A 25687-nucleotide genomic window follows, 5' to 3' on the forward strand; every position below is an offset into this window, starting at 1 on the left:
TTAAATTAAACTTAAAATCTTTTTCAAGTAAATTTTGGCCCATAGATTAGAAATACCTTAAAACTAGTACACATATAGTCTGTCAAGAAAATCATAACCTCAAATTTTACAAATATTTACGATCAACGAGCCTGATTGTATATTTTAGGCAACTTGACTTCGCTTAAGTTCATGCACAAGCTTATTTAATATACTTATTGGTATTTAATGTTGATAGCAGAAATTTCTCTTCCAATAGCTACGATTCAGAATGTAAACAAACATGATGGCTGTCATTCACTATCCACATTCCACAGATAAAACACAGATGACACGCGATTTTGGAATTATTTGTAAACAGTGTTGCTAACCCGCGATTTTTCATATTTGCCGCCTCTTGTTACTGACAAGATTTACTTGACCAAGTATATTATAATATAATATATATCTTAAAAACTAAAAAAAACACACATTGTGGCTGAGATGTATTAAGCAACCCCACTCTGTCAGGGAGCTGGCGGCGGAACCGCCGGAACTTGACACCTTTCAGTTCATTCGCACGCAACGCACAGTTGACGACTGCCAGCCATCTAAGTGGTGAAGATGGAAATGTTAATTTTAAGTGGTGAAAAATACAAGTTGTAAAATGGAATCGGCCCGCTTGTATGTGAAATGATTTAAACCTGAAACTGGACTGAGTATTACGATACGCTATGCCATTCAGAGCCCTGGAGACAGTGACGTGCCTTTGAGGTACCATTTTGATTAGTTCTCTTGCAACTGGAGAAGCACAAAGACGTGAATGGGAACCTTTTACACAGCAGTGTACGACTAAGCTGAGTGAAATCTGAATAGATGTTAATTTCATAAATACATTTGCAGTAGTTGCAGTATATTATATAGTGCCTTAACTCGTAATGTCATGTTATTGGTTAGATTTGACAAATCTGCGCGTAATCGCATCGTGGTTTACACGAACTATATATTGGTCAGCATGTACAGTCGAGGAAATTGATTCTTTAGCAGGTTGTGGTTCACTTTACACTGGAAAGCTCATAGCATAAGTATGTACAACCAAATTTACTTGAACCGCAAATTGCTAAAGAATCAATTTCCTCGACCGTACAATCGAACAACTTGATTCTTCTTGACCCACTGTGAAACCTTACATTGATTTAAAAAGTAAAATTATTATGACACTCACTGTGAAAACGTTCTATGGCAGGAAAATCCGTTTATTCGATTGTAAATGTGTAAACGGAACTTTGTAGCGGCGTGTCCCAAGGTTAAAGTTTCATTTTGCGTCTCATCGAATTCAACATGGTTTTTAATGTTTGTATTCTTGTGATTTCTTTTTTAACCCCCGACGCAAAAAGAGGGATGGACCAATTTCGATGCGGTGTATTATGTTAAAGCGAGTTTCCTTGCAGTATTTCTTAGCCATGTTTGATCAAAATCGATCCAGCAGTTTGAATACCAGCTCTCTTCCAAAATGATTCAATAGTTATTGTATTTTTAGATTCTAGGATGACAGGATAGTTTTAGTAGATGTATTAGATATTGATACCAAAAATGAGACTTCTTTTAATTTTATTGCATTTGTATTTTGCGAGACATACACAGATAAATCCTTTGATGAAGGCAATTAGAGTTGATTGTTGGATACTAAGTAAGATAGGAATACAAAATCCAAGCAAATAACGATCCCAATGTCAGGGGTTTAAGAACTCCTAAGAATCAAATAATTAATTCCCAATCCTTTTTTCAACCAGGTGACAGAACAGAACGAGCCAATCGTCCCATTCCACTGGGTGGAGGCCACAGTTAATGTGACCATCAAGGAGATACCTGAAGAGGCGGTGGACAAGTCCGGCTCCATCCGGTTTATCAACGTTACCGCTGAGGAGTTCATCGTCGACGAGGGTGATGTGAGTAGCCACGTTTAAACATGTTGGAAATTGTGACCTTGTACCAGGAGGTGATAGTTAGTGACAGTCAAAGCCAGCACTACTACTACTACTACTATTCTACTGGGTGGAGGCTACAGTCAATGGGACCATCAAGGATCCTTACCTGAAGAAGCTGTGAGGGTGATGTGAGTAGCAACGTTTAAAAATGTTGGTCAACCAATAGTGGAATTGTACCAGGAAGCCATAGTCAAAGCCAATCGTCCCGTTGTAAGGGTATGAGCCACAACAATCTACGTTAGAACAGTATTGAAAAGTATACTGGTGTGGCTTTCTTTTGGGTTTCTTTCCTCAGGGATTGAATAGTAACGTATCATGTGGAGGATAGTCAAAGTGACTGTCAAGGTACCGAAGCAGTAATGTTGCTATGGATTCTACTCTTATAGAAGAATACGTTTCGGTATTATTGAGTGCTTAAAATACTTTCGAGTTTTTAAGACGGGTTAATTTAGAGTCTAATTAGAACATAGGATTCGAGTCCTGCAATAAAGGTTCCATTAGCGTTTTATAAGTTCCGTCTAAAAAGGAGTGACCACCATCGCCATTTAAGACTCTGTGCCTTTTAACATCCTTAACCATAAATTGTAGGTAAATACGACTTGAAATTGTTTAGAAAATAATAAATTTGAATCTTGAGTATGAGGAAAAAACATGTACAAAATGAATGAGCAATTGAGCATCGCTAAATTTTAAAAGCACCACCACCATATTGTTTGTTTGTTTGTTACGCCATCTAACCCTAACTACGCACCAGTTAGCCATAAAAATTTGCATACTGATAGTTTATAGGTCGGAGAGCGACACACCTTTTTATTCCCGAGCGATAACCGAAATATGCTACATGGGAACAGCCTTTGCTGGAAAGTCTAGGCTTTATTTATGAAATTATGGCATAAAATTTTGGAATTCTTGGCATAGCCGTTGTGCACGGGAAAATACGGACGCCATTTTACCCCTTGCAAGAAAAAGTGGTGATATAACGTCTCTGTTCGTCATGAACACTGGAATATATATAAAAGATAAAAAGATAAAATTCATTTATTGACAGAACTGTGTACATGTAGATGTTGTGGGTAAAATAAAGTCCAACAGCTTATAGATGTATGATAAAAATAGCTTCATGTACTCTTCTGGAGTTGCAAGCGTACATAGGCTACGGAGACTGCTTACTATCAGGCGAGCTGTATGCTTGTTTGCTTGCACGAATACCGAATAACTTTTGATAAAGCGGACATAGTGAGTCAATATAATTCCTAAAATATACATGAAATTTGTATTAAGCAGGTACGCCTGGAAACAAACTTAACGTAAAACGTGGGTTTTTAGTTAAGCATTCATAAAATGTAGTTATTACATTAAATTCAATGTATCAGAACTAAGTAAGATGAATGCATGCTCAATAGTCAGGTAGAGCTGCATCATATTAAAATAATAGGATAAGTTCACCAAAATGAAGTTACGTAGACGTAGCCAGCATGCAGCCAGGCTTGCTCTCATTAATCGTCTTAATTCAACTTATAACCTCAACCAAATGCTCTAATGTTCAGCCGACTGGGACACATTCCAATTGAAAACAAATGACTGCCGACTGGAATTGCCGCATGAAACTTTATTCTGGCAGTAAGCCATAGAATTCTTGCTAGATTTACGAGCTATTTTTCACTATGTACCATATTCATAATTAATTTTTGGAACATATTTTAACTATTTTCCAAATACATTCCATATTCGAATTTAAACTGTCGTAAGCCATACTAACATTACGCTAATTTTACGGTTTAATCACTCGCGCGACATGTTTCGGAGAGTCTCCTTTCTCAAGCACCAACAGTGCGAGCAGCGTTCACGATACCATATTTGGAATTAGTTAAGTATTCGAACTATTTAGTTAAGTTTTCGCGATTCATTTGAAAACGAGTAATATTTTCCTAAATCTAAATTGAACTTTAAATCGGAAAGCTATTGTTGAAATTAACGCGTATGTAGTCGATAAATTGTACTGAGCATGCCTCGAGAACGGTTAAAGGTAGTCTTATACGTGTAAAACTGTCAAATTAGACTTAAAAAATAATGTTTTCCTTGAATTTTCCGGTGCCGTTATGCAATATAATGAAGCAAAAAGCCCGCCGAAAAGATTTTCTTTGAAAATCTGAATATTCAAATTTGGCTACGGCGAGACGGTACGTTGTGGGAGATATATAGAATAAACACTTATCGAATTGTGTGTCGAAATGCTTTCTAGTTGCGCGTTTTGAGCAAAGTTATGTAGATAGGAACGTGTGTGCTCACTGCTTACCATAGATTATCTCACACCAGGTCCCATATATACACATTCATATTATCAAAGAGAATTTGAAATAGAGATGTATTGTCAAATAAAACTTTGTAGCCACGTAAATTTACTGCCATCTTTCGACACACGATTAAAACTTTTAGAATGCCATTTGACTTTATTTTTATTCTTTCACTGATAAGTGTTAATTTTGTTAAATATCAAAAAGTGGCGCCATCTTACCGGGCACAACCTAAAGGTTATGGCGCCATCGCTCAAAACAATGTTGACATACCTGTGATCTATTAAATGGCTACAAAGTTTTCTTTTACAATCTACCTCTATTTCAAATTCTCTTTGATTTTATAAAAGTTTAGTATTATACCTGCATTGTTCAGATACGTCCATTCCGTTATTAAGTATCCGTGCATAACAAGTATTCAAATCATTTAACATCTTGACATAAATTATGGGCTAAATTTTCCACTACACAGTCTTAGACACAAATGTTCATTTGAGTTCAGATATTTTATCTGATCTAAGTCTTAAGGTAAACTTTTTCTCAATTCTCCCAATTTAGAGTTATAATGGTTATATTATTCTTTCACGAGATTAGTGCCTCCGCTGCCTTCCGTGGGTAGTCGGTGGGTCGTGAAATCCGTTGCATGCGTTCGCACCAGTAAGCGTTGCTCATAATATTTTTCTATAGGCGTTCATTCGAATCGCGCACTCGCGCAAGACAGCGAAAGCGCTAAGTTCCGTTTATTTGAAACTTTAAAACAAGTTATTTTACACCGTACCTGCTCCATCTAGTTGTAAACCGTGATCCGTGGTGCTCACCCAATTCGTACTCACTCAGGCGTCTCATTCGATTCCCACTCGATGCTGAAGTGTCAAATGTTGGATATCCAACGCTTGTAGCGAAAGGGGATTCCTCTATTTTTAGCATAACAGTAATATCTCACTGAAGAATTCAATTTGGTATATGGCTTCTGACAATGTTCGGCAAAAATGCGGAGCGGCCTTTTTCACGTTATTTACTAGTTTTACGTAGGCATAATTTTATTTAAGTCAATAGAATGCGGTAATTTTTCCTTGTATACTTTGATTGGTATTATATTATGTTAGGATAAAAACAATGTTGGTACTACTTACTATTTTTCCTGCTTCATGCAGTATTCAGTATTGTACCTCAGCAGTAGTTAGAAAAGCGTTTTTGTATGTTCTTCTTTTATATGTAAATATATATAATGTATCTATGTCATAGCGCAATAGAAAGAAAAGCTTAAGCTAGCAGTAGGTACTAAAGAAATGCTTAAAAATAAGTTGAAACTCTGTAATAGATTATTGTCTCTGTAATCAGCGGGCCTAAAAGATGGTGGCAGTTTTATCGTCTCTGATTATGATCGTCACTTTAACAAGTGTGCAAATGCAACCTTGACCCATGACATGACCCACGATTTGACCATCACATCACATTTTTACTTACTTTTACTTGGCTGGCGCGACGACCCAAAATCTTCTCTTGGCCTCCAACACAAGAGCACGCCACTTTTCTCGGTCCAGAGCGAACTCGCGCCAGCTTTCGCTGACGCCGAACTCACGGAGGTCTGCCTCCACTCTATCCGCCCAACGATATTTAGGATGACCAACAGGACGGCGTCCAGTTGGTCGACCTAAGTAAGCCCTCTTGACTGCCCGATCGTCACCCATCCTTTCGAGATGGCCAAGCCAGCGGAGACGATGGGCTTTGGTCTCGCCTATTTACTCCACTTTTTAGGGTTCCGTAGCCAAATGGCAAAAAACGGAACCCTTATAGATTCGTCATGTCCGTCTGTCTGTCCGATTATGTCACCGCCACTTTTTACATTAATTAATGTATAACTTTCTCTACAGGGCTCAAGTAAAAAGGACAAACTACATCACCGTCTGGCGAAGCTCTACAACACGTCTCTGGACAACGTGGACGTATTCACGGTGTTCAACAAACCTACAGTGAAAGATGCGTTCCTAGATGTGAGGTTCTCTGCGCACGGATCGCCATACTATCCACCTGAGAAGCTGGACAGCATGGTCACCACAATACAGGAGGAGGTGAGTTGTGTAGACACTGTACCCTTAAAATGTATGACCAGACAACAGTTAGGAAGGCATTCCTGGGGGTGAAAGCTCTGCTCACATCTCGCAGTACTATTCACCTGAGAAGCTAGATAGCATGGTCACCATAAAACAGTAGGAGGCGAGTTATGTAGACAACGTACAGTTGAAATTTGGGACCAGACGACAGTCAAGGAGTCCTTAGGGTGAAGTCTCTCCACACGGCTCGTTACTATCCGCCTGTGAAGCTATAAAGCATGGTCACCACGATACATTAGGAGTTGTGCTGTGTGGACACCTTACTCAATTTACAATAACCATCAAATGCCAAAAAGCGAGTAAGTGAAGAAGGGAATTGAAACTTGACAAATACTAAAATTTATTAAGTTCCATCCTGTTATTATCTACCTTCTGTCTTTGGTGATTCATCATTAAAATGAGATTAATTAATTAAAAAAATATCGCATAATTCTAAACAAACCAGCTGTGGCCAAGTCCCCTAAGTAAGCAACCAATTTTAATAACAAATTGACTTTGAATAACATCTGCGGCGGCAAAAAATGCCTTAATTTTATGTCGAACTTTATTATGGTTCCGCTAGAAATAGATTCCATTAATGGCTACAGAAAAAGCTGTTTTATTGGTGGATTTAGCCCTCTGTTGTCAGCTCAAACAATACAGGCCATCGAATTGTTTTGAAACTGAAATATCTAAGCCGCTTTATATTTTTCGTCGCCTACACAAAAGATTCTTTTCAATTTCAAATACGTTCCATTTGTGTTACGTATTTACTCGTATGTTATGGACGTTATGGTTGACTTTTCTTCTGTATGAGATGGCAACTCGATTTAGGTACTCAGCGTCTATTATACTTGAGTAGTCAGAGCTATACAAATAACTTTAAGAGCGATTATCGTAAATCGTAATCACAGGTAGGCCTTTGTCTAAATCTGCTCTAGTATTTTTTAAGGAATCTATCCTCAAAATTGTCCGCAGTTGGAGAAAGAGCTGAACGCTAGAATCTACATGGTCAACATCGACGAGTGCATGGTCGAGAAGGTCGAATGCGAGGACTCCTGCCGCAACGTGCTGATGAAGAACAACGTGCCTCTGTCCGTGTATACAAACACTAGCAGCTTCGTTGGCGTGTCCGCGAGGGTGGAGCCGGAGTGTACTTGTGAGGTGGAAAGCAGGATCGTGTGTTTGAATGGAGGTAAGTTTTATGAAGACTTTGAACTTAAAGTTTACACTGACCATATAGGAACACCAGCAGCTTCGTTGGCGTGTCCGCGAGGGTTGAACCGGAGTATCCATCTTAAGTGGAAAGCAGAATCATCGTGTGTTTGAACGGAGCTCAGTCGAAGATGCTGTACCATTGTCAGTGGAAACACGAGCAGTTTTGTCATCGTGTCCGCGATTTGTGCAGAAGTGCATATGTCGAAAGAAAAGTAGAATAGTGTGTTTAAATAGACGTTAATTTAAATTCGTGATAATGTAGTTCGTGTCATTGTCCAGACAAATACGATCAACGTTTTCAGCTTGTTTGTGAAGTAGAGAGCAGAATCGTTAGTTTAATGAACGTAATTTTAAATTCGCGGCGACGAAGTTGGGGCCATTGTCAGTGTACACACACACTAGAACCTTTAATAGCGTTTCCGCAGGAGTGGAGCTGGTATACACGACTACTAGTAGGTACACGTGTAATGAGCAAAACAGAATTATATTGACTTACCTACATGTGTTTTTGTGAATAATACTTTGTTGAATCTAGTTACGGTTTTATATTTAGTTCAATTTATTGCTTCAAAACGATTTTAAATTATAATTATTTGTTTTACAAGGGGGCAAAGTTGTTGTTTAACCTCTCGTGCTAATATTGATACCCGAGCAAGCGAAAGACTTCTAAATTGAACCACGAGCGTCGCGAGTGGTTCGTATAATGAAATCTTGAGTGTTGCGGGAGTCAAGGTACGAGGGTTAAACAAATGTTGCCACCGAGTGAAACACAAATTTTTTCTCCACACCAACACAAGGAAAATACTAACTAATATCAAACAAAATCAAAGCAAATCAGGAAAACTTCATAAAAACTGGTAGTTGTATTTTTTGAGCGTTCGCGAAGAAACAGATGATGATCCCAAAAACATTCCCTTATAAGGTGATTTATTATCTTGAATTCCTAAACTATTTCCATCAATTCGAAAAGCTGGATCACTTTGCCGCTAAAAAATGATTGTTCCTTTTTAAGAAGTAACCCAAGACAACCAGTTGTCAATAACAAAACCGTAATACCTACCTCAACAAACTCATAGAAAGATCGTAAAACTCCCGATTTTTCACCCAAAACTAGCTGTTTCCCGAAAGCAGTATGTTACGTCGGTACAATGTTGAAGCACTAAAATGGTACTCTGTTGTATAAACCCTTTGTTCACAAAAGGACCGTCGGTCTACGGAGTCTGACAGTGACAATAATAGACTACAATCGGATTTGACGTTCTATTTGGTATCGTGGACACTGTTAAAAGCTCTTGTCTATTAGGTAGGTATCTACGCTATTTTTACTTGCCCTGTTAGTATGTTAGTTAATGTGGGTTAAATCTTGAAAGCTAAATTTGCATACATATGTAAGTCGGGTAATAATACGATATTATGGTACATACATCATGTGGTACATCGAGCTGAAGGCCTAGCACATATTGGCGCGAGAGCATCTCGCGGCGAGATAGACTACCCGTCTTTATCTAACCATGTTAATGAAAGAGGGACGGGTAGTCTATCTCACCGCGAGATACTCTCGCGCCAATCATGTGCTAGCCCGGCTGATCTGGATACAGGAGGTGGTCATAGGAACTCTGTTATGAAACAACGCAACCTAGTATTTGATTTTTTTTAATTGTCTCGATATGTAGTAGTTGCCTGTGGTAAGAAAAGACTAATCAGCGATAAAAGCTTGTACCAAAAAAAAAATGTCGATAACTTAATTAATACACACTTATGGTGTTGGACATTCGTCAAAAATTGCGTGTTTTGTAAAATGGAGTTGGGTCCTAGTGAACATTGTATTATTTGAGTTGGGTCCTCGATTTACGGCGAAGATTAAATGTCAAAATTGTGTAAATAAACCTTGAAGTAAACTATTGTTTCCTTGAACTAACTAACCTTTGATAGTTATTCGTAATAATGAGGGTTCAATTGACAAACGTTTTTACATGTGCCTGGATTTTCTTCAGCTCTATCGGTAAATGTATGTAGCTAATGGAAGATACCTTCGATATACGAACTTTTTTGCAAAATAGAAGCAAATAGGCTGTGAAAAACGTAATCCTATAATTAATTTTTTACATGTATTATACTCTGAACAGTCTATTGGATGTACGGTCACGTCTGAAAATATCGATACGAAAAAAGTGCCAAAAATATGTATACACGACTTTATTGCCCGTATATTAAGCTAGTGTATACATATTTTTGGCACATTTTTTTGTATAGATATTTTCAGACTTGACTGTACCTATATACTCTGAAATGCTTCGCTATCAATGTCCCACCTGTTATACATCCAGCTACACCCTAATGGCGTTATTCAAAAACGTACTACAAACCCGAATTAGCGTTTGTCTTTATCCGTCATTTTGACTTATGTATTTGTAAGAAAGGAATAAAACATAAATCAACTATTTCAGACTCGTAAAGTTTTATGAATAAGGGGGTAACAATGCTCGGTCGCCTGTCATGTTTGTAGTAACACTTCACTATTGACATTCGCGATTTCGCGATATTGAGAATCGAAATGCAGTATGCACTCCTCTCGAGCACACAATGCTCGTGAAATATCGTCGATGTCAATGGCTCCAACTTAATTATTGTTGATTTGTTTGACTAGTCAAATGTAACTGATTTGTTGAAATATGGAAGTAGAATGGAACATCGAATGTCACTTTTACGACTCGTTCGCAATGTTAAGCTGAAAGCGCGCTGTTGTTTTTTATTACAAGCTTTTATTTAGTTTCACCTGCCCCGTTGTCTGTCGGTCTGTAATCAAATCTTGCAAGTTAAATTTGATCCACTTCCTGGTTTCCGATTGAGCTGTAAATTTGCAAACATATGTAAGTCGTTTTAAAATCAAAACTTTGTATGCGTGCGGCTTTTTTTCCGGAGGGTTAGTGAGACTTTTAAAATGTGTCTACTTAAACTAGAGTCGGAACAAGCTGACTATGCACAGACTTTGCTATAACAAAATGTGGAGGTGTCAACATAATTGTAAAATTTCCATGAAAATGTGACAGTTGTTGTGCAGAGATAGACCTTCGAGCAACACCGGGAAGGGAGTAGGCATTCGCACTATTTCCCCCCTGCCGAAGCACATGCCCAACATGTCTTTGACGTGTGTCATTTTCTATGTATTTGTGTCGTTGGATTTTGTATGTAGTGAGTGACGACGGCGACTTTAACGACGACTTAGACGGATTCATCTTAATTTCAACATTTTAATCCTTACAGGAAACTACGACCAACGTTAAAAGAAGGACTGACATCAAATTTTAAGACCAAAATTTTCCTTTACCAGAGTAATGTTAGGTTATGCTATGATAATGACTTTATAATATAATAACTGGGTATTATTTACAAAGCCGAAAATGTTCGATTTTTATCAACGCCGATTAGCATCATCAACTTAGGCAATCAAATTTATTCCAGCACTCACTCTAACCTAATTGACGAGTGATGCCACTCATGTTGAGTGCATAGAAACATGAATTATATTAGGCCGGTCGATAACAGTCGGTAATAAATAGAGTGTTCTCACTGTTTTATTCGTTTTTGTATTGGATAGGAAAACTAATAGAACATACAACAATATTTTCGTGTCCATGAGCGGTATTATGTTTAGATTTTTTTATGATTTTCACGACTGCATTTCGAACGCAACTAACCAGCGTAAGCGATCAAGATACGGCCCGATTCAATGCTGCTTATAAGAAGTCATTCATTCTTTTAAAATTATGACTTTAGTCCAGTGAGACTATTTCGCCAGTATCGAGGTATTAGGAGCTATAAATGCGGCTAAAATTGTACGGTTAGTACAAGACAGTGTACGGTAATTTTAATAGCTCCTGTAAAGTGATAGCTACGATTAGCTTGGCGCCGTTCCGTGGAGCAAGAGTTGGGTGTATTGGGGATGGGGTGGGAGGAGGTTACCCAAGCTGTCCAGGACCGGAGTCAGTGGAAGAAAATAGTTCGAGCCCTACACCCCAACAGGGGGTAACAGGATGGAAAGAAGGAAGATTTCTTGATAGCGATAGCTGGACTTTACAAGTAGCACGTGGAATACGGGCCGTTGACTCCAAAATGGTGGTTAAACGTGTTTCAAGATTAATTTTCCATTCACTGCATACTACCACATTAGTTTACTGTATAATAAGCTATCGATATTACACTATAGTAATGAGCAAGAAACAAGGGAATTATTCACGAGGCTAACTATCAAGATGGAAGTCTATAAGAAGTCACAGCGATACGATACCGATCTGTCAGTGTCAAAACTGACGTTGATTGGTTAAAGAAATGTCACTTTTGACATTTACAGACCGGTATAGTACCGCTGTGACTTCTTATAAGCATTGTTCGATTCGGGCCGGTACTATAGTAATAAATTATTTTTTAGATTAAGCAGGAAAGATACCTGATATAAGTAAAGGAAAAGTGTAAAAACTCACTGTCTCGGGCGAGACTTGAACTCGCGACTAGTCCGCCGCTCTACCAAATGAGCTACCGATACTTACCCGTTGCCGTGAGTTTTTCCACTTTTCTTTTATTTCTAAGCAGTATACTAATAAGCTCAAATTATATCTTAACTAATTGTAAATTCCGAATACCGGTCCATGTCTTACAGTAGGATCTAGATGGTGGGGGTCTACATGATCAAGAGGTTCTGCGAATATAGAAACAATACGCAAAACTTAAGGTTTGGTAGAAAAGTCGGTTAACTCTTTCAAAGTACAAGATAACAATATGCATCACGAGACCATGAATAATTTTACAAGTAGTACAGCTATGCGGAGTCCTTACTTCAACGTGAATATTAGCATTTTAATTGAAACGCGAAGGAATTAAAATCTCTTGGAAACGAAGCCTTGCACACATGCAAAACAGACGTGCTTCTAAATAATACGCAATATTTTTGCAATTTATATGTATACTGGCTTTATAGAGCATTCAAATACAATTTCGGTATTTATTTCTAATAAGTAGGCAGGCAGTAATGTCATGTCCTAACGGGTTCAGCGCTTTCTAAGGGAGTTTGGGTCCATTCAGCAGCCTAATCCAATTTACCACAGGCACTAGCTTTGAACCAAGTAGGTAATTACCATCTGACAAACTCAAAAATGATTGGGATCTGTAATAATTTTTCTTCATTCACAGGCACACCATTCGCCGACAAATGCGAATGCCCCGAAGGCCTCACTGGCCCCCGCTGCGAGCAGACCTCCATCGGCTTCCACGGCGACGGCTGGGCCATGTACCCTCCACCTCCGGCCTGCCATGAAGGCCACATGACCCTCACTGTGACGTCACACACCAGCAACAGCTTGGTCTTCTATCTGGGGCCCCTCAAGTATAATCCTCTGCTAGATGTTCAAGGTAAGATTTGATGACCGCCAGCGAACTATAGAAGCGACTAGAACTCAAAATGATTCCAGCGGAATTGTTCCGCGAGCGACTCAAATATATGTTAACATTTTTCGCCTTATTACAAAGGAATAAGGTGCAAAAGTATGAAGATATCTTTGACGTCGACTTTACAACGCGCAGTTTGACAACGCCAAAAGTTGTAATAGTGAGCAAGGGGTTTGACGTATAGAATTTAATCCCATAAACTTTTTTTAATTGTTTATTGGGTAATATTTAAAGCTGAGGGTAGATAAAATGTAAAAAAAAAGTAAATTTTTGAAGACATTTTTATCTTTGTTATTAATGCTCAAGTAATTGTGGAAAATTCTCTGTAGTATTTATGCTTGAAATTTATACCCTAATTCATAAGCTATCGACCTTAATTTTTTTTTAATGTGAGATAGGTAAATGGACAGATAATGTTACATTAACCAAGTGCAATCGTGTTTGGCGCCATAAAACTTTAAAGGGGTGCATTTTTAAAATGGTTGAGAAAAAACATAGGTATGGGGATGATTTGTCGATAAAATTCATACGTAGTTAACGGCTTCACTATATGTGGACAAACAATATGGCTCTGTGAAAAATATTTCGTTTGTTGCGTCGTTATCATAGTGAACTCACAATAAGCGCCATATACGTTATTGGCGCTTAAGTCCTTTACGTCAATACGCGCATTTTGAAAATGTCTAAAAACATGACCGACAAAAATCTCTTTAATCACAGAATCTGGCCACAAAATTTCACGAGAATCGGCTTAGAATTGCAACGTGTAGAGGAAAACATCCGGCCATACGAAAGCAAAATGCACGAGTTATTTGAGACCTTCGCTAAAGCTTCGGTCAAAAAACCTACTTACGTATGCTATTCTATTCCATTACTTTGATAACCCATCCATAACCCGTCTAATGTACCCACTAATGATACGAGCCTGAATTACTATATTTGTAGGGTAAATCATCCTTCGATATCTTTAAAATTATTGGATGACAACATTTGATTAACGATATGTACACTCTGTCAGTCGCTACCATAATTACGTACGTAAATAATATCCAAATGGAGCCTCTATCAGTCATATGACATGTTTGGAAAGTGTGAAGATAAATAATATAAATTTGTCACAGTGTAAAAAGTAATTGTGGACCGACGCCTTTGATGTTTGCGTAAATGCTGACACCGCAGAAGAACACAGTAAGGTTGTCACAGACTTTTACTCAACTACCCAAAAAGGAGGGTAAGATATAGTATTTTATGCAACAGTTGTATAAGAAGGGTCAAAAAAGGCGAGTGGCGTGAGTTACAATGTGAGCCGGAGCTAAAGGCGTAGGCGAACATTGTAAAGGAATACGACACGAGCATTTTTTGAGCTACTACAAAGTAGCTTACAATACTTTTCCTACGAGTCAACAAAAATAAATCATAATTTAGGTAAACAAAGCAAAAGTATATAGCTAAGATACGCGAGCATACCTTGTTACGCGCCCGGCCCGTATGTTCTTATATTCGAGTTAATGAATGTATAAATGACAGATAACAGTAGAGGAGTAGGAAAACTTCTAAATGTACCTATCGTTACAACTCTTATATCATCCCGATTAACGCTGGGTGGGTATTTTTTTTTTGCACGGCAATCTCGTTTTTGATTTAGCAACAAGAGCTTGTTTGTTAACAAAATAAATAAAACACAATTTTATTATTCAGTGTTTAATATTTAACAGTTTCTGGTGTTCTTATTAATTCATATTAATTTAGATTTAGAAACAGCGCGCCAAGCGGAACGTTTTGGAAAATCAAAATCCCATACAAAATGAAACTTAACGCAAACGCGTACGACACGTCACGCCATCGAAGAAATTTACACTAGGGGTACAGACATAGATTACGTTACTTAAACGTGAAATTTTATGTTAATTCATAATGTCGTTTTGAGAGCGTGAGCGCTTTGTGTGGTAGGGCACAGCGCAGGGGATTTCATTCAGATCTAGGGGAAGTAACTTACAGAAAACCGCAGTCAATTAACACTAGACCCTACTCATAGTAAGGTTGCCAGAGCTCAAGGAGGGTGCGGAGTGTTAGGGTCGGCAACGCTACATGCGCGTTGCAACTCCTCTGAAGTTGCATGCGTACATAGTCTACGGAGACTGCTTGCCATCAGGCGGGCCGTATGCTTGTTTGTCAACGACGTAGTATAAAAGAAACCTTTGATTGTATTGTGGCGGCGAGTGACTCTTAAGGTTTATTATCTTTCCTGAGGGAGTATCGAGGGGTTATTAAAGGCCTTTCCTGGTTAGTCGGTAAGGAATCGGTGTGATATCCTTACATTAGTACTATATTATTCAGGATCAGGGGCTCATTTCTCGAACGGTATTAGTCTAATATTATGAGTGTGTTGCCAAGGTAACCCATACGATGTGACATTTCGTGGACTAATAATATTAGTCTAATACCGTTCGAGAAATGAGCCCCAGGGGCCCATTTCTCGAACGACTAATAGTCTAATATTATTAGTGCGTTGCCATGGTAACCCGTACGACTTAAGAATTCGTGGACTAATAATATTAGTCTAAGATCGTTTGAGAAATGGTGAACAGTCTTGGTTTGTAACGCTTTTAAGAGCGATGTTTCAAAAAGTAAGGAAAGCTTGTTAAATATTCTAAGCATTTTTTTATCTAAACTTAGATATTATAATAACTTATTTATATGCAAATTTGGAATCCTTTGATATACTTGGCACACCCACAATCAGATTTCTTCCACATTACATCATGTTAGCCAACATTCTCAAGTTAATCTCACATTTAACGGCTTTTTTTACAGTTTGGCAATGTTTCTTGCAAGAACGCAAAGATTCGCCGGCCGATGCCAAATTGCCAATCCAGTTAAGTGAAAAGTACACACAGTAACGAGGCCAACAGATCAGAGTATCCAGTTAATTTGTGCCACGCCGATTTTCTGAACCATTTATTTTTATACACATCAGTACGAAGTTATGGTTATATCTTTCCGATACTAGTTCTGATTAGGTAGATATTAGGTCCCTTTTTCTATCGTCTTCGAAATGTGATTCAATTTCCACAAATATTCTTCGTCCAATTGCGTAGAGCTATGTTAGTGGGTTCTTTTGAGTCTTCAAATAAAAAGGAGGCAATTCTCGCATTTTTTATGTTATATACGTATCTTGTGCGGGGATATTAGGATCTCACATATCTGCTAGAAGATACCTACAGAAAGTTTTTAGTTATATTCAAATCCTGGTAAGGGCATTTATTCGTGTGATGAGCATTGATATTTGTTCCTGAGTCATGGCCGTCATGGGTGTTTTCTATGTATTTAAGTATTTATAAAATGTTTATATATTATATATATCGTTGTCTAAGTACCCTCAACACAAGCCTTATTGAGCTTACTGTGGGACTAATGTGTAATAATGTCCAATAATATTTATTTATTTATTATTTATTTACATACGCGTTGCCGACCCTGACATCCTGCACCCTCGTTGAGCTCTGGCAACCTTACTCACCGACAGGAATACAACGCTATGAGTAGCGTCTAGTGGTATTTGCCTGCGGTTTTCTGTAAGGTACTTCTTAAAGTTGAGTTTTGCTCTAGATCTGGAATGACATCCGCTGTGCTGTGCCCTACCACACTAAGCGAGATGACATTCACAGTGCCCATACCTCTCTTTCGGACGTAGTTTAAGGACATACCCGGGTCTGGGTAGTTATAAATTGATGTGTCCGTTCCACTATAAAACCATTTCTACAGTTGTAATAACGCAAAAGAAAAAAACTACAAGGTAATTTTCAAACTATTTCTCATAATTTACAACCGATCGTCGTTTGTGATAACTTGAAAACTAGCAACTTCGATAAGACTTCAGCAACTAAGTTCATTAACTTACAATGTCGTTAACTAGGATTCGGCTACGACGCACAACATTGTTGCAGCCAACAATGAATACGTCACATTGGATTGGCGTAGCAACTTGAATAATGATTTCCGGCACGACTCCACAATAGCCCCTTGAGTTTTCTGTACATTTTATTTTTATAGTTGTACCGTGCTCTCAATTAGTGGGGTAACAGTGGATTGCAATCCGATCGACCAATCACGAGGCTTCATTTACATTTCTGAAGATGCGATGGGTAATCAACGCTGCCGCTGGCAACGCAGCGCAAATGTATAGGTATTTCTCGGTGTAAATTAGTTCCAAATTCGATTGGCAATTTGTTTCTCGCACGCAAAAGAAACTTGGCAATGTTCTTCCTTAGTACGCGTAGTTCACAGTTGGCAATAATGATTTTTTAATGATTCCGTAATGACTGACAGCCGTGTACGGGGTGTTATGATTTATGGACTACGATCGCGTGTTCGAGTGTTATTGCTCTATATGGTTTCTGGAATATTCTGTACAATTACTTAGTATATTCTTGTTTGGGAACCTCGTTTGGGTATTGTTTGTTCGTAATTAATAATAATGTTATAAAATAAAGCAGGGCGCGGGTAACTTCGTAATGGTCGCAGAATAATCGATTGTGATTATTGCCATTACATATTCAAGTAGTTTAGTTTAGATGTAATTTTTTCGTAAATATCGAGATTGGGTAGCTTTATGGAATCGGATAGTGTTGTCTTTGTGCCTGCTTTATAATTAACACCCTTTGAGGCCTCGAATTTCTGCGAACGGCTGTCATGGAATACCAAAACAGATTTGATTATAAATTGTAGCTAGGATACCACAAACAAGGGACCTTTAAGGATTTCAAATTAAATCCTCGTAACGCTAAGGGTCGGCAACGCGCATGTAACACTTCTGGAGTTGCAGGCGTCCATAGGCTGCGGTGACTGCTTACCATCAGGCAGGCCGTATGCTAATTTGCCACCGTCGTGGTATAAAAAAAATCAGGAGTTATATATCTATCTCACTTTTTTCTTAATTTTTTTGCCACGTCTCGCTAAATAAGTCTTAAGGTTCCAGCAATTTTATTCCAAATCGGAATGTCTAACAAAATAAATAAATAAATATTCGGGGACAGTCTTACACAAATCGACCTAGCCTCAAACTAAGCAAAGCATGTAATTTGACAGAGGCCGCGCAACTGACGACCAGCTGTGACACTGCAATGGCAATGACGGAAGGATTCAATGTGTGCGTGTCACGAATGTATACCTAGGCGGATTGAGTACATTTTCTCTAGTTTGGTACGAACACCTTTCTAGCTCGGGGATAAGGTTCAATTTAGTATGGCAAAAAAAGTTAGAGCGCCCTCTACTTTAGGTAGAACTAACTTCATGGATTAATATCGTATTTTACGAAAGATAATGTGTTAATTGATTAACTTATGTATGAAAATTTATCCTGCCTCTTTTTTTCTTTCGATCGGTATAATTTTTGCAACATTTGACCACGCATGCTGGCGTATTAAATTTTTTTCTTCGAACAATGAATGCACTGACGTTTCAATTCGACTGACGGCAGATTGGCCATAGAGATAACTGTCAATGTGAGTGTGTCACGCGTAAATACTAGAAAATTGGTGGATGATGGAATCCTATTTGTGTTTTAGCGAAACTACGTCCTTAGTATTCTGCGTCCATGGTACCTACTATGGTTACTAGGTGACGGATATATTCATAACTCTGGAATAAATATTCGTGATAAGCACCCAAATAAATGCCCCTACAGGGATTCGAACCCGGGACCTCCTGCTTCGTGGGTAGGATCCCTACTGACTAGGATAGAGTCAGACCAAGCTAAGTTGGCAACGATTTTGATAGCCCAGCTTGTGCAAGTGTTAAGTAAACATCATAATTTCATTTCGATGGAGAACTAAATGGCGTATGTCAAATGTTTCGGACGAAAGCACGAGAAACTCATTACCTTAGTATACTAGGCGGGTATCGAACCCACGTTCTCCAGTTTAAAAGTGTTACTTAATGCTCGGTTACCAGTTCAAATTCAATTTCAGCAGCTTGGTAGTAATTCAGAAAACGTGTCCTGCTTGAGTAGAGTTTTAAGTGGTCGTATAAAGTTTTGTTAAAGTTCCGAAAACTGAAAATTAGACACTAAACACGAGAGTTGTTAAGTCGTTAGGTACTTGCCGTTTTGCTTGTGAAGCCTCGTTTGGCTTTACGAGTGTTCTTTCAAGTATTTCTTAAAACCATAATGAATCATACAAAACATCTAAAAATATATATAAAATTTCGGAGTGTAATTTCAAACCTTCAAGAACAGCTCACTTACAACCCCTCTGGTGTTGCGGGTGTCTATAGACGACGGTAAGCGCTTACCATCAGGCAATTTGTCTGTTCGTTTGCCTCCTAAATCATACAAAAAGTTCTCATCCTACCGACTGCGCCATTTGATAGTTTGAAGTTTAAATTTGTTTCTCTTTTTAACTCACACAAATAAAAAAGTAACAGACAAAGACAATCAAATTTGACTATTACAGTTTACTAACACAGAGAACGAACTATATGTTAAAAAATGAACTGACAAAAGTGACGTAGTTATAAAACACACATACCAAAAAGCTTATTTTAATAACTTTAATACGTTATTCTAAAATAGCTGTTACGAATTTTTAGAAACGTTGCATACCAGAGAATTAGAAACCATTTGATGATCTACACCGTATTGCATTTACATTTAGATAACTCAGTTGAATGCCAAGGGAATTGAGTGTCACGCCGGGTAAGTTCACCGACTAGACCACTCGCCTAGTGTAAACACGGCTTAAGGAGTTCCATCGTGGCATAACGACAGGCCACGGATGATTCACTTATTAGATTGAGCATTTATTTTCATCGTCCACGCTGTGAATTGACAATTCCTAAACCTTATTGCTACGTATGATCTTCTAATCATAAAATTTAGGGAATACATAAGGACCCCTATTTCTTAGAAGGTAAAATATGGCCCTACAAGAGCACTACCGCTCATTTCAATGCGTCCACGGTTACGGTCTTCACGTGTCTACGTAAATGACTAACTTCAATATCAACAAATACGAGTATGATGTTGAGGTATACATGAACGCATTTATTTGTAACGCGTTTGTAGTGTAAAAGTCCGTTTTTTTTTTTATACTACGTCGGTGGCAAACGAGCATACGGCCCGCCTGATGGTAAGCAGTCTCCGTACCCTATGTACGCCTGCAACTCCACAGGAGTTACATGCGCGTTGCCGACCCTAAACCCGCCTTCCCACGTTGAGCTCTGGCAACCTTACTCACCGGCAGGAACACAACACTATAAGTAGGGTCTAGTGTTATTTGGCTGCGGTTTTCTGTACGGTGGAGGTACTTCCCCAGTTGGGCTCTGCTCTAGATCCACTGGCTGTGCCCTACCACACAAAGCGAGATGAAATTCACAATGCCCATACCTCTCTTTTGGACGTAGTTTAAGGACATACCCGGGTCCAAGGACCACTATAAATGCCACTGGGGCTTGCAACTCGTATTTTACAAATTAATAATTGCTTATACATGACAACGCGAGTCTTAAACGCTTTATGACTCAGTATCTGAGAGAGGTAGTCTGCGACAAGCTAACGTAAGTATTTTATTTTTATAAACTTGAGCGGGAAACTTAATTTTCTGGTGGACTTGTCGCAATTTGCGGCATTTGAGGATGACAAGAAATGGCGGATTTGTGTTATGATTTGCTATATTCCATGCGAAATTTGTTCAATTACGACGTATTTAGAAAGAAAATACTAGTAACTGATTTACTTATTTATTTTAACTTTATTTCACAATAAAAACAAGTACAAATGGCGGACTTAATGCCTTAAGGCATTCTCTACCAGTCAATCATATGGCGAAACAGAAATTCTCGAACAGCAACTATTCACAATTTTGAACACTAACAACTTTATTTACAATGTGTTTATTATGTTTGGAACTGTATTTCACTCACGAACGTAAAGTCAATTCAAATAAAATTGAATACTTATCCACAATTTGATTGTTTTAGTACATTAAATAAAAACGTCGGTGGCAAACAAGCATACGGCCCGCCTGATGGTAAGCACTCTGGCATTGCTCTGGCAACCTTACTCACCGGCAGGAACACAACACTATGAGTAAGGGTCTGGTGTTATTAGGCTGCGGTTTTCTGTAAGGTTTGATAAGACTACTTTAGGTACTTTTGAGGTTAGCTGGAAGATATCCCTTAAAGGGATAAGTTCGACTTTGCGCTTACAATTATTTATTTGTTGTATCCTATCCTTGCTTCGTACGATAAAGTGTTTATTCCTAAAAAAAACATAACGTATACCAATAAAATAATATTAAGCCCCAGAGGCACCATATTTAGCTTACGTCCTCTACACAGATTACTTCTAAGCTTACACATGAGAACAATCCAACTAGCAATCCTATTAAGGATGCATTGCTTGCATTCTGTCTAGTCAGTATTGTGCCATTCCGATGAACGTCTTTAACATGCACAACGCTGCTAAATGTCGTCTAAACAGCGTGCATTTTGGATGCTCTGCGCATTCAATTGGTGTTTAGCACGGTGATGCTCTATACAGCTTTCTGAAGTTGTGAAATCGGTCGAATCTATGAGGACTTTTGTAAGAAAACTATATGTTTTGAACTTAATTGTATCCGCAGAAGTTTGTCTTAAAATTGTAAGCTCTAAAGTTTCCCAGACTAGTTTTGTGACTAGACATTTTCCGCATAATATTAACATTAAAATTATTTTCATGATTTTCGAAATTCTCGCTGTCCAGTAGTGGACATCTTTAGGCTTATGATGATGATGAGGATTATTAATAACTTGGACTGTTTAGTGAGACCGTGGACAAGATGTATAGCGTCTACCGACGCCATCGAAAATAAATTTATTGAGATGATAGATGCGAAGAAAAGCCACGTAGTTTCTATACACAAAGCGTTCTTCAAAAACGACCCCCCTAGGACCCCGCTAGGCCCCCAGGACGCTATTAAGAGGCTAAAAAAGACGATATCTCTTAAACACGTTACATTGAAAATGATTCATGATGTTTATCGTATTCTAACCAAAGGCTTCCTTACAGACTTCCTCTCCCTGGAACTAGTCGACGGCTACCCGATCCTCCTAGTGAACTACGGCTCCGGAACCACGAGACTCAACAACAGCGTCATCCACGTCGCCGACGGCAAGCCTCACCTCATCGAGATCGTGCTAATGAAGAGCTCCATAGAGATGTTCGTGGATCGGTGCAAGCTGTCCACGTGTATGAGCCTGGCGGCGCCTATTGCACCAAGAGAGATACTTAATGGTAAGATTGTTGACTATGTATAACAAATTAAGAAAAAGCTGAGATAATAATAAGTGGATAATAATGACCGCAGAAATGCAACAGATACCTATTGCGTGTTTAACAGATTAGACAATTTGTGGTAACTGTAACATGAGTTTTAGGGAAACAATCATACGCCATTATTTTCGGTTTGACTTGGATGTTTTTTCAAGTAAATAATAATATATATATCCAACACCTTGAGAGACTCTCGCTAGGTGGTTGGATCAAGGGTCAGATGCAGAAGGCGGTGATCTTGGACACGGCGCGGATAGTTCGCCGGTTCCTCTCTCTGCGGCCCTGACCACCGGCAGCTTGGGCCCTGCCCCGCTGCTGGCGGCACCCTAGGTTAGGTTTTTTATAATGTGTTTATATGTATTTTGTATTGTTTTGTAAGTGTTTTTATATTTTACTTTTATATTCATATTATAAATGACCTAGCCTAAGACCAAAAATAAATAAAGGGAATATATAATAACCCAAATAAATACTAATTGTCGTGAATATTCAAATAAATTTCAAACAAGCTAGTTTTCACAAAAGCCTTAAAAGAATATTCAAATAAATCCATTTACATTTCTCCATCATTTTCCTAACGACAACTAGTTTTAACTGCGTTTTTACTTCGCTAATGAGTAGTTTATACGTATCTAGGGCGACGGTGTTTTTTGCCTGTTTCCATTATTGCTGGATTATACAGGGTCGCCAGAAATCTGATAAAACCTGCTTTTTATGCAGAATTAACGAGGCCGGTTAAATGGGCAAAAAGACCCAAGGTTTATGGCCCGCTCCTCTTGAAATTTAATACTATTGACAGAGGTTTTTATGGCTTTTACACTTGGCAGTGAGAATTTTCGGTAACGGTAAATTATGTAATTTATCTACATTTTTGTAGACGAAGATATCGGTTATAAAACTTTTATATATCATATTTTATTGCTCATACTGTGCTTCAAAGTTTAGTCTGGCATTCATTCTGTTTAGCAAATAATTATGGCCACGTTTCCTTGTTTGGCATTTATATTACTGTACCCAAATATTTCCAAACGCATAATTTAGAGCTTAGTAGATAGATAGAAGATAGAATACTCTTTATTGGCACACCTCAGTAAAAAGATACAAGAAAAATAAAGAATTGATTAAATGTAGAGGCATACAACAGGCGGTCTTATCGCTAAAAAGCGATCTCTTCCAGACAACCTTATCCTTAGTAGAAGTAATGTATATTTTCTCCAAATAGTGCTATCTAAATGTAGTTGGAACTACATTCAAATATATATCCACAAACCCGCCCAAAATATGGTTTCCAGGCGCTTCGATTGGTTCTAAATTCAAATGCCAACGTCTGCAATACATTTCCATACATTATTACTGTAAAAGAATCTTTTGTTTTCGCTGAGCGCGCCGCATTTTCCAACAGCTGTAAGAATTATAGAAAAGTTCCCGACCTCTTGTAGTATTCTTATCATAAAATTTTAGTTTACAACTGAGCAAAACAATGCTACTGTCTGAATAAAGCTCGTTTCCCGACAGTTTATTTTGCCTACTTGAACTCTTTGACTTACAGCGCGGCTAGTCGTTAACTAACTTTCCGCTGTTGCTTTTTGCTCGAAGTTTAGTGCATACATTATGCAAGTTAGACTACATTTTAATGTTTTAGTGTTGACGAATTTTATACAGCTTTTTAGTTTACGTCATGCTGCAATTGCGGTGATAACCATTCATACTTGTTGTTCTAAAATGTATTTGATTGTAAACAATTGTACTTGCAAGAAATTTTGTATTTTTGAGGAAGTTTAACAAGCATGCGACTTTAAGCGGCATTTGATTTACCTAATTTGCTAAATTCGGCGTGGCTGTGTAAATATAGATGTTAGGTAACCAGTGCGAATCGGTCGTAGGATCTATTATGTCTTAGGTTGTATAACATGTTGACGACAGTTGTTTATTGACAAACGCCAACGGAAAATTGCTGCTAATGCGACGAAAAGTCACGTTGTCCTACATTATGTAAGTTTCGATAGGCATTCACTTTAATAATTGTACCGTAAATTCATGTATTTGTGTTCTACAGTGAATGGACCCCTTCAACTGGGTGGAGCAACCATCGACTTCAGACATCTGGCACACCAGTTTGGCTGGCAGCATATACCCACCAACCAGCATTTCGTCGGCTGCATAAGCAACTTCACATACAACGACTACGTAAGTACCTGTTAGAGAACTGCTCCTACACTAAGGACATTTGCGTCGGTGATCAATATACAGTGCGTCAATTTGAAGTTCATAACAAAATATAACAAAAAATATAACCAATCGATCGATAACCAATCACCCTTACACCTAAAAAAATTAGGAAGACAAGGCAGATGATTCTGTAATGTGCGTACGCTACGCTACGTCTTTGTATTATTTTCCTCCCAGCCCAGTCGGTAGTGGTCAGAGTACCTACGAAGCAGGAGGTCCCGGGTTCAATTCCTGGTAAGGGCATTTATTTGTGTGTTAATCACAAATATTTGTACCTGAATTACGGATATTTCAGCCTCAATCCTTATTGAGCTCACTGTGGCACTAAGTCGGTTTGTGTAAGATTATACTATAATATTTATTTATTAAGTATACATATATCAACCTTACAGTCCTACGACTAGAGGTTGAAAAAAACAGCCTGCGTATCTACAGAAACGAAATATTCATTCAATTCAATTTATGCTCTAAAGATTTAAAGGAAATAAGTATCTTTTGTGGCGGAATCTGACGGCGAGTGCATAGAAGATGCTCGGTGAAACTTACGCTGCATTTGTTAACTCTTCAAGTTACAGACGAATGCAAAGACATTCTATGCGTTAAGACTTTACAAGCGCATAGCTTGATAAAGTTAAATTCGGATAGCAGCTGCACGAGCATTATTGCTGCAACGTTGATGCGGGCGATGTCACTGTCAATTGCGTAGTTGCTGCATTGCTGTTGCGATTAGAACGATCTGTCACTCATTTTGTTTAAGAGTTTGACAGTGAAACTGCTTGCATCAACACTAGTAGTTGTATTAAAGGTGACATTGGAAACTGCAGCTGCACTTCTCACTCTTCTGCTACACTACTGCAGTCGTTTTATAAGAATGTAACCATTTATTTATTTATTGGAAACATAATATACAACATTACAGTCGAAACAAAAGCACTGTACAATTCAGCTTATAAAATAGATTACACAATAGGAAAAACAGATCACAATCAACTTTCGTCCATCACCTTTCCCTTTCCCACCCACTATCGACAATACCGCAGACACATCTGATACACAGCCATCCATCGACCATGCAATACGTTTTATTTAAATATAAATTATGTTAATACTATTGCGAGCTTAGAGCATTTAACAACTGGAGACGCCTTGTCTGTA

The 25687-nt window shown here is 38.3% G+C and overlaps 1 protein-coding gene across 3 annotated transcripts in view; it reads left to right on the forward strand.

Moving 5' to 3' along the window:
- LOC133531939 (DE-cadherin) overlaps positions 1–25687 on the forward strand; it is a 384560-nt gene that overhangs the window by 348265 nt on the left and 10608 nt on the right. For all 3 annotated transcript variants that reach the window (XM_061870377.1, XM_061870384.1, XM_061870393.1), the window contains 6 exons: positions 1752–1907; positions 6115–6312; positions 7312–7528; positions 12739–12957; positions 22040–22264; positions 24360–24490. In XM_061870377.1, the coding sequence (XP_061726361.1) occupies positions 1752–1907; positions 6115–6312; positions 7312–7528; positions 12739–12957; positions 22040–22264; positions 24360–24490 (1146 nt within the window). The remainder of the gene's footprint in view (positions 1–1751; positions 1908–6114; positions 6313–7311; positions 7529–12738; positions 12958–22039; positions 22265–24359; positions 24491–25687) is intronic.

Source organism: Cydia pomonella, chromosome 2 (assembly GCF_033807575.1).
Source record: "Cydia pomonella isolate Wapato2018A chromosome 2, ilCydPomo1, whole genome shotgun sequence".
NCBI lineage: Eukaryota > Metazoa > Arthropoda > Insecta > Lepidoptera > Tortricidae > Cydia > Cydia pomonella.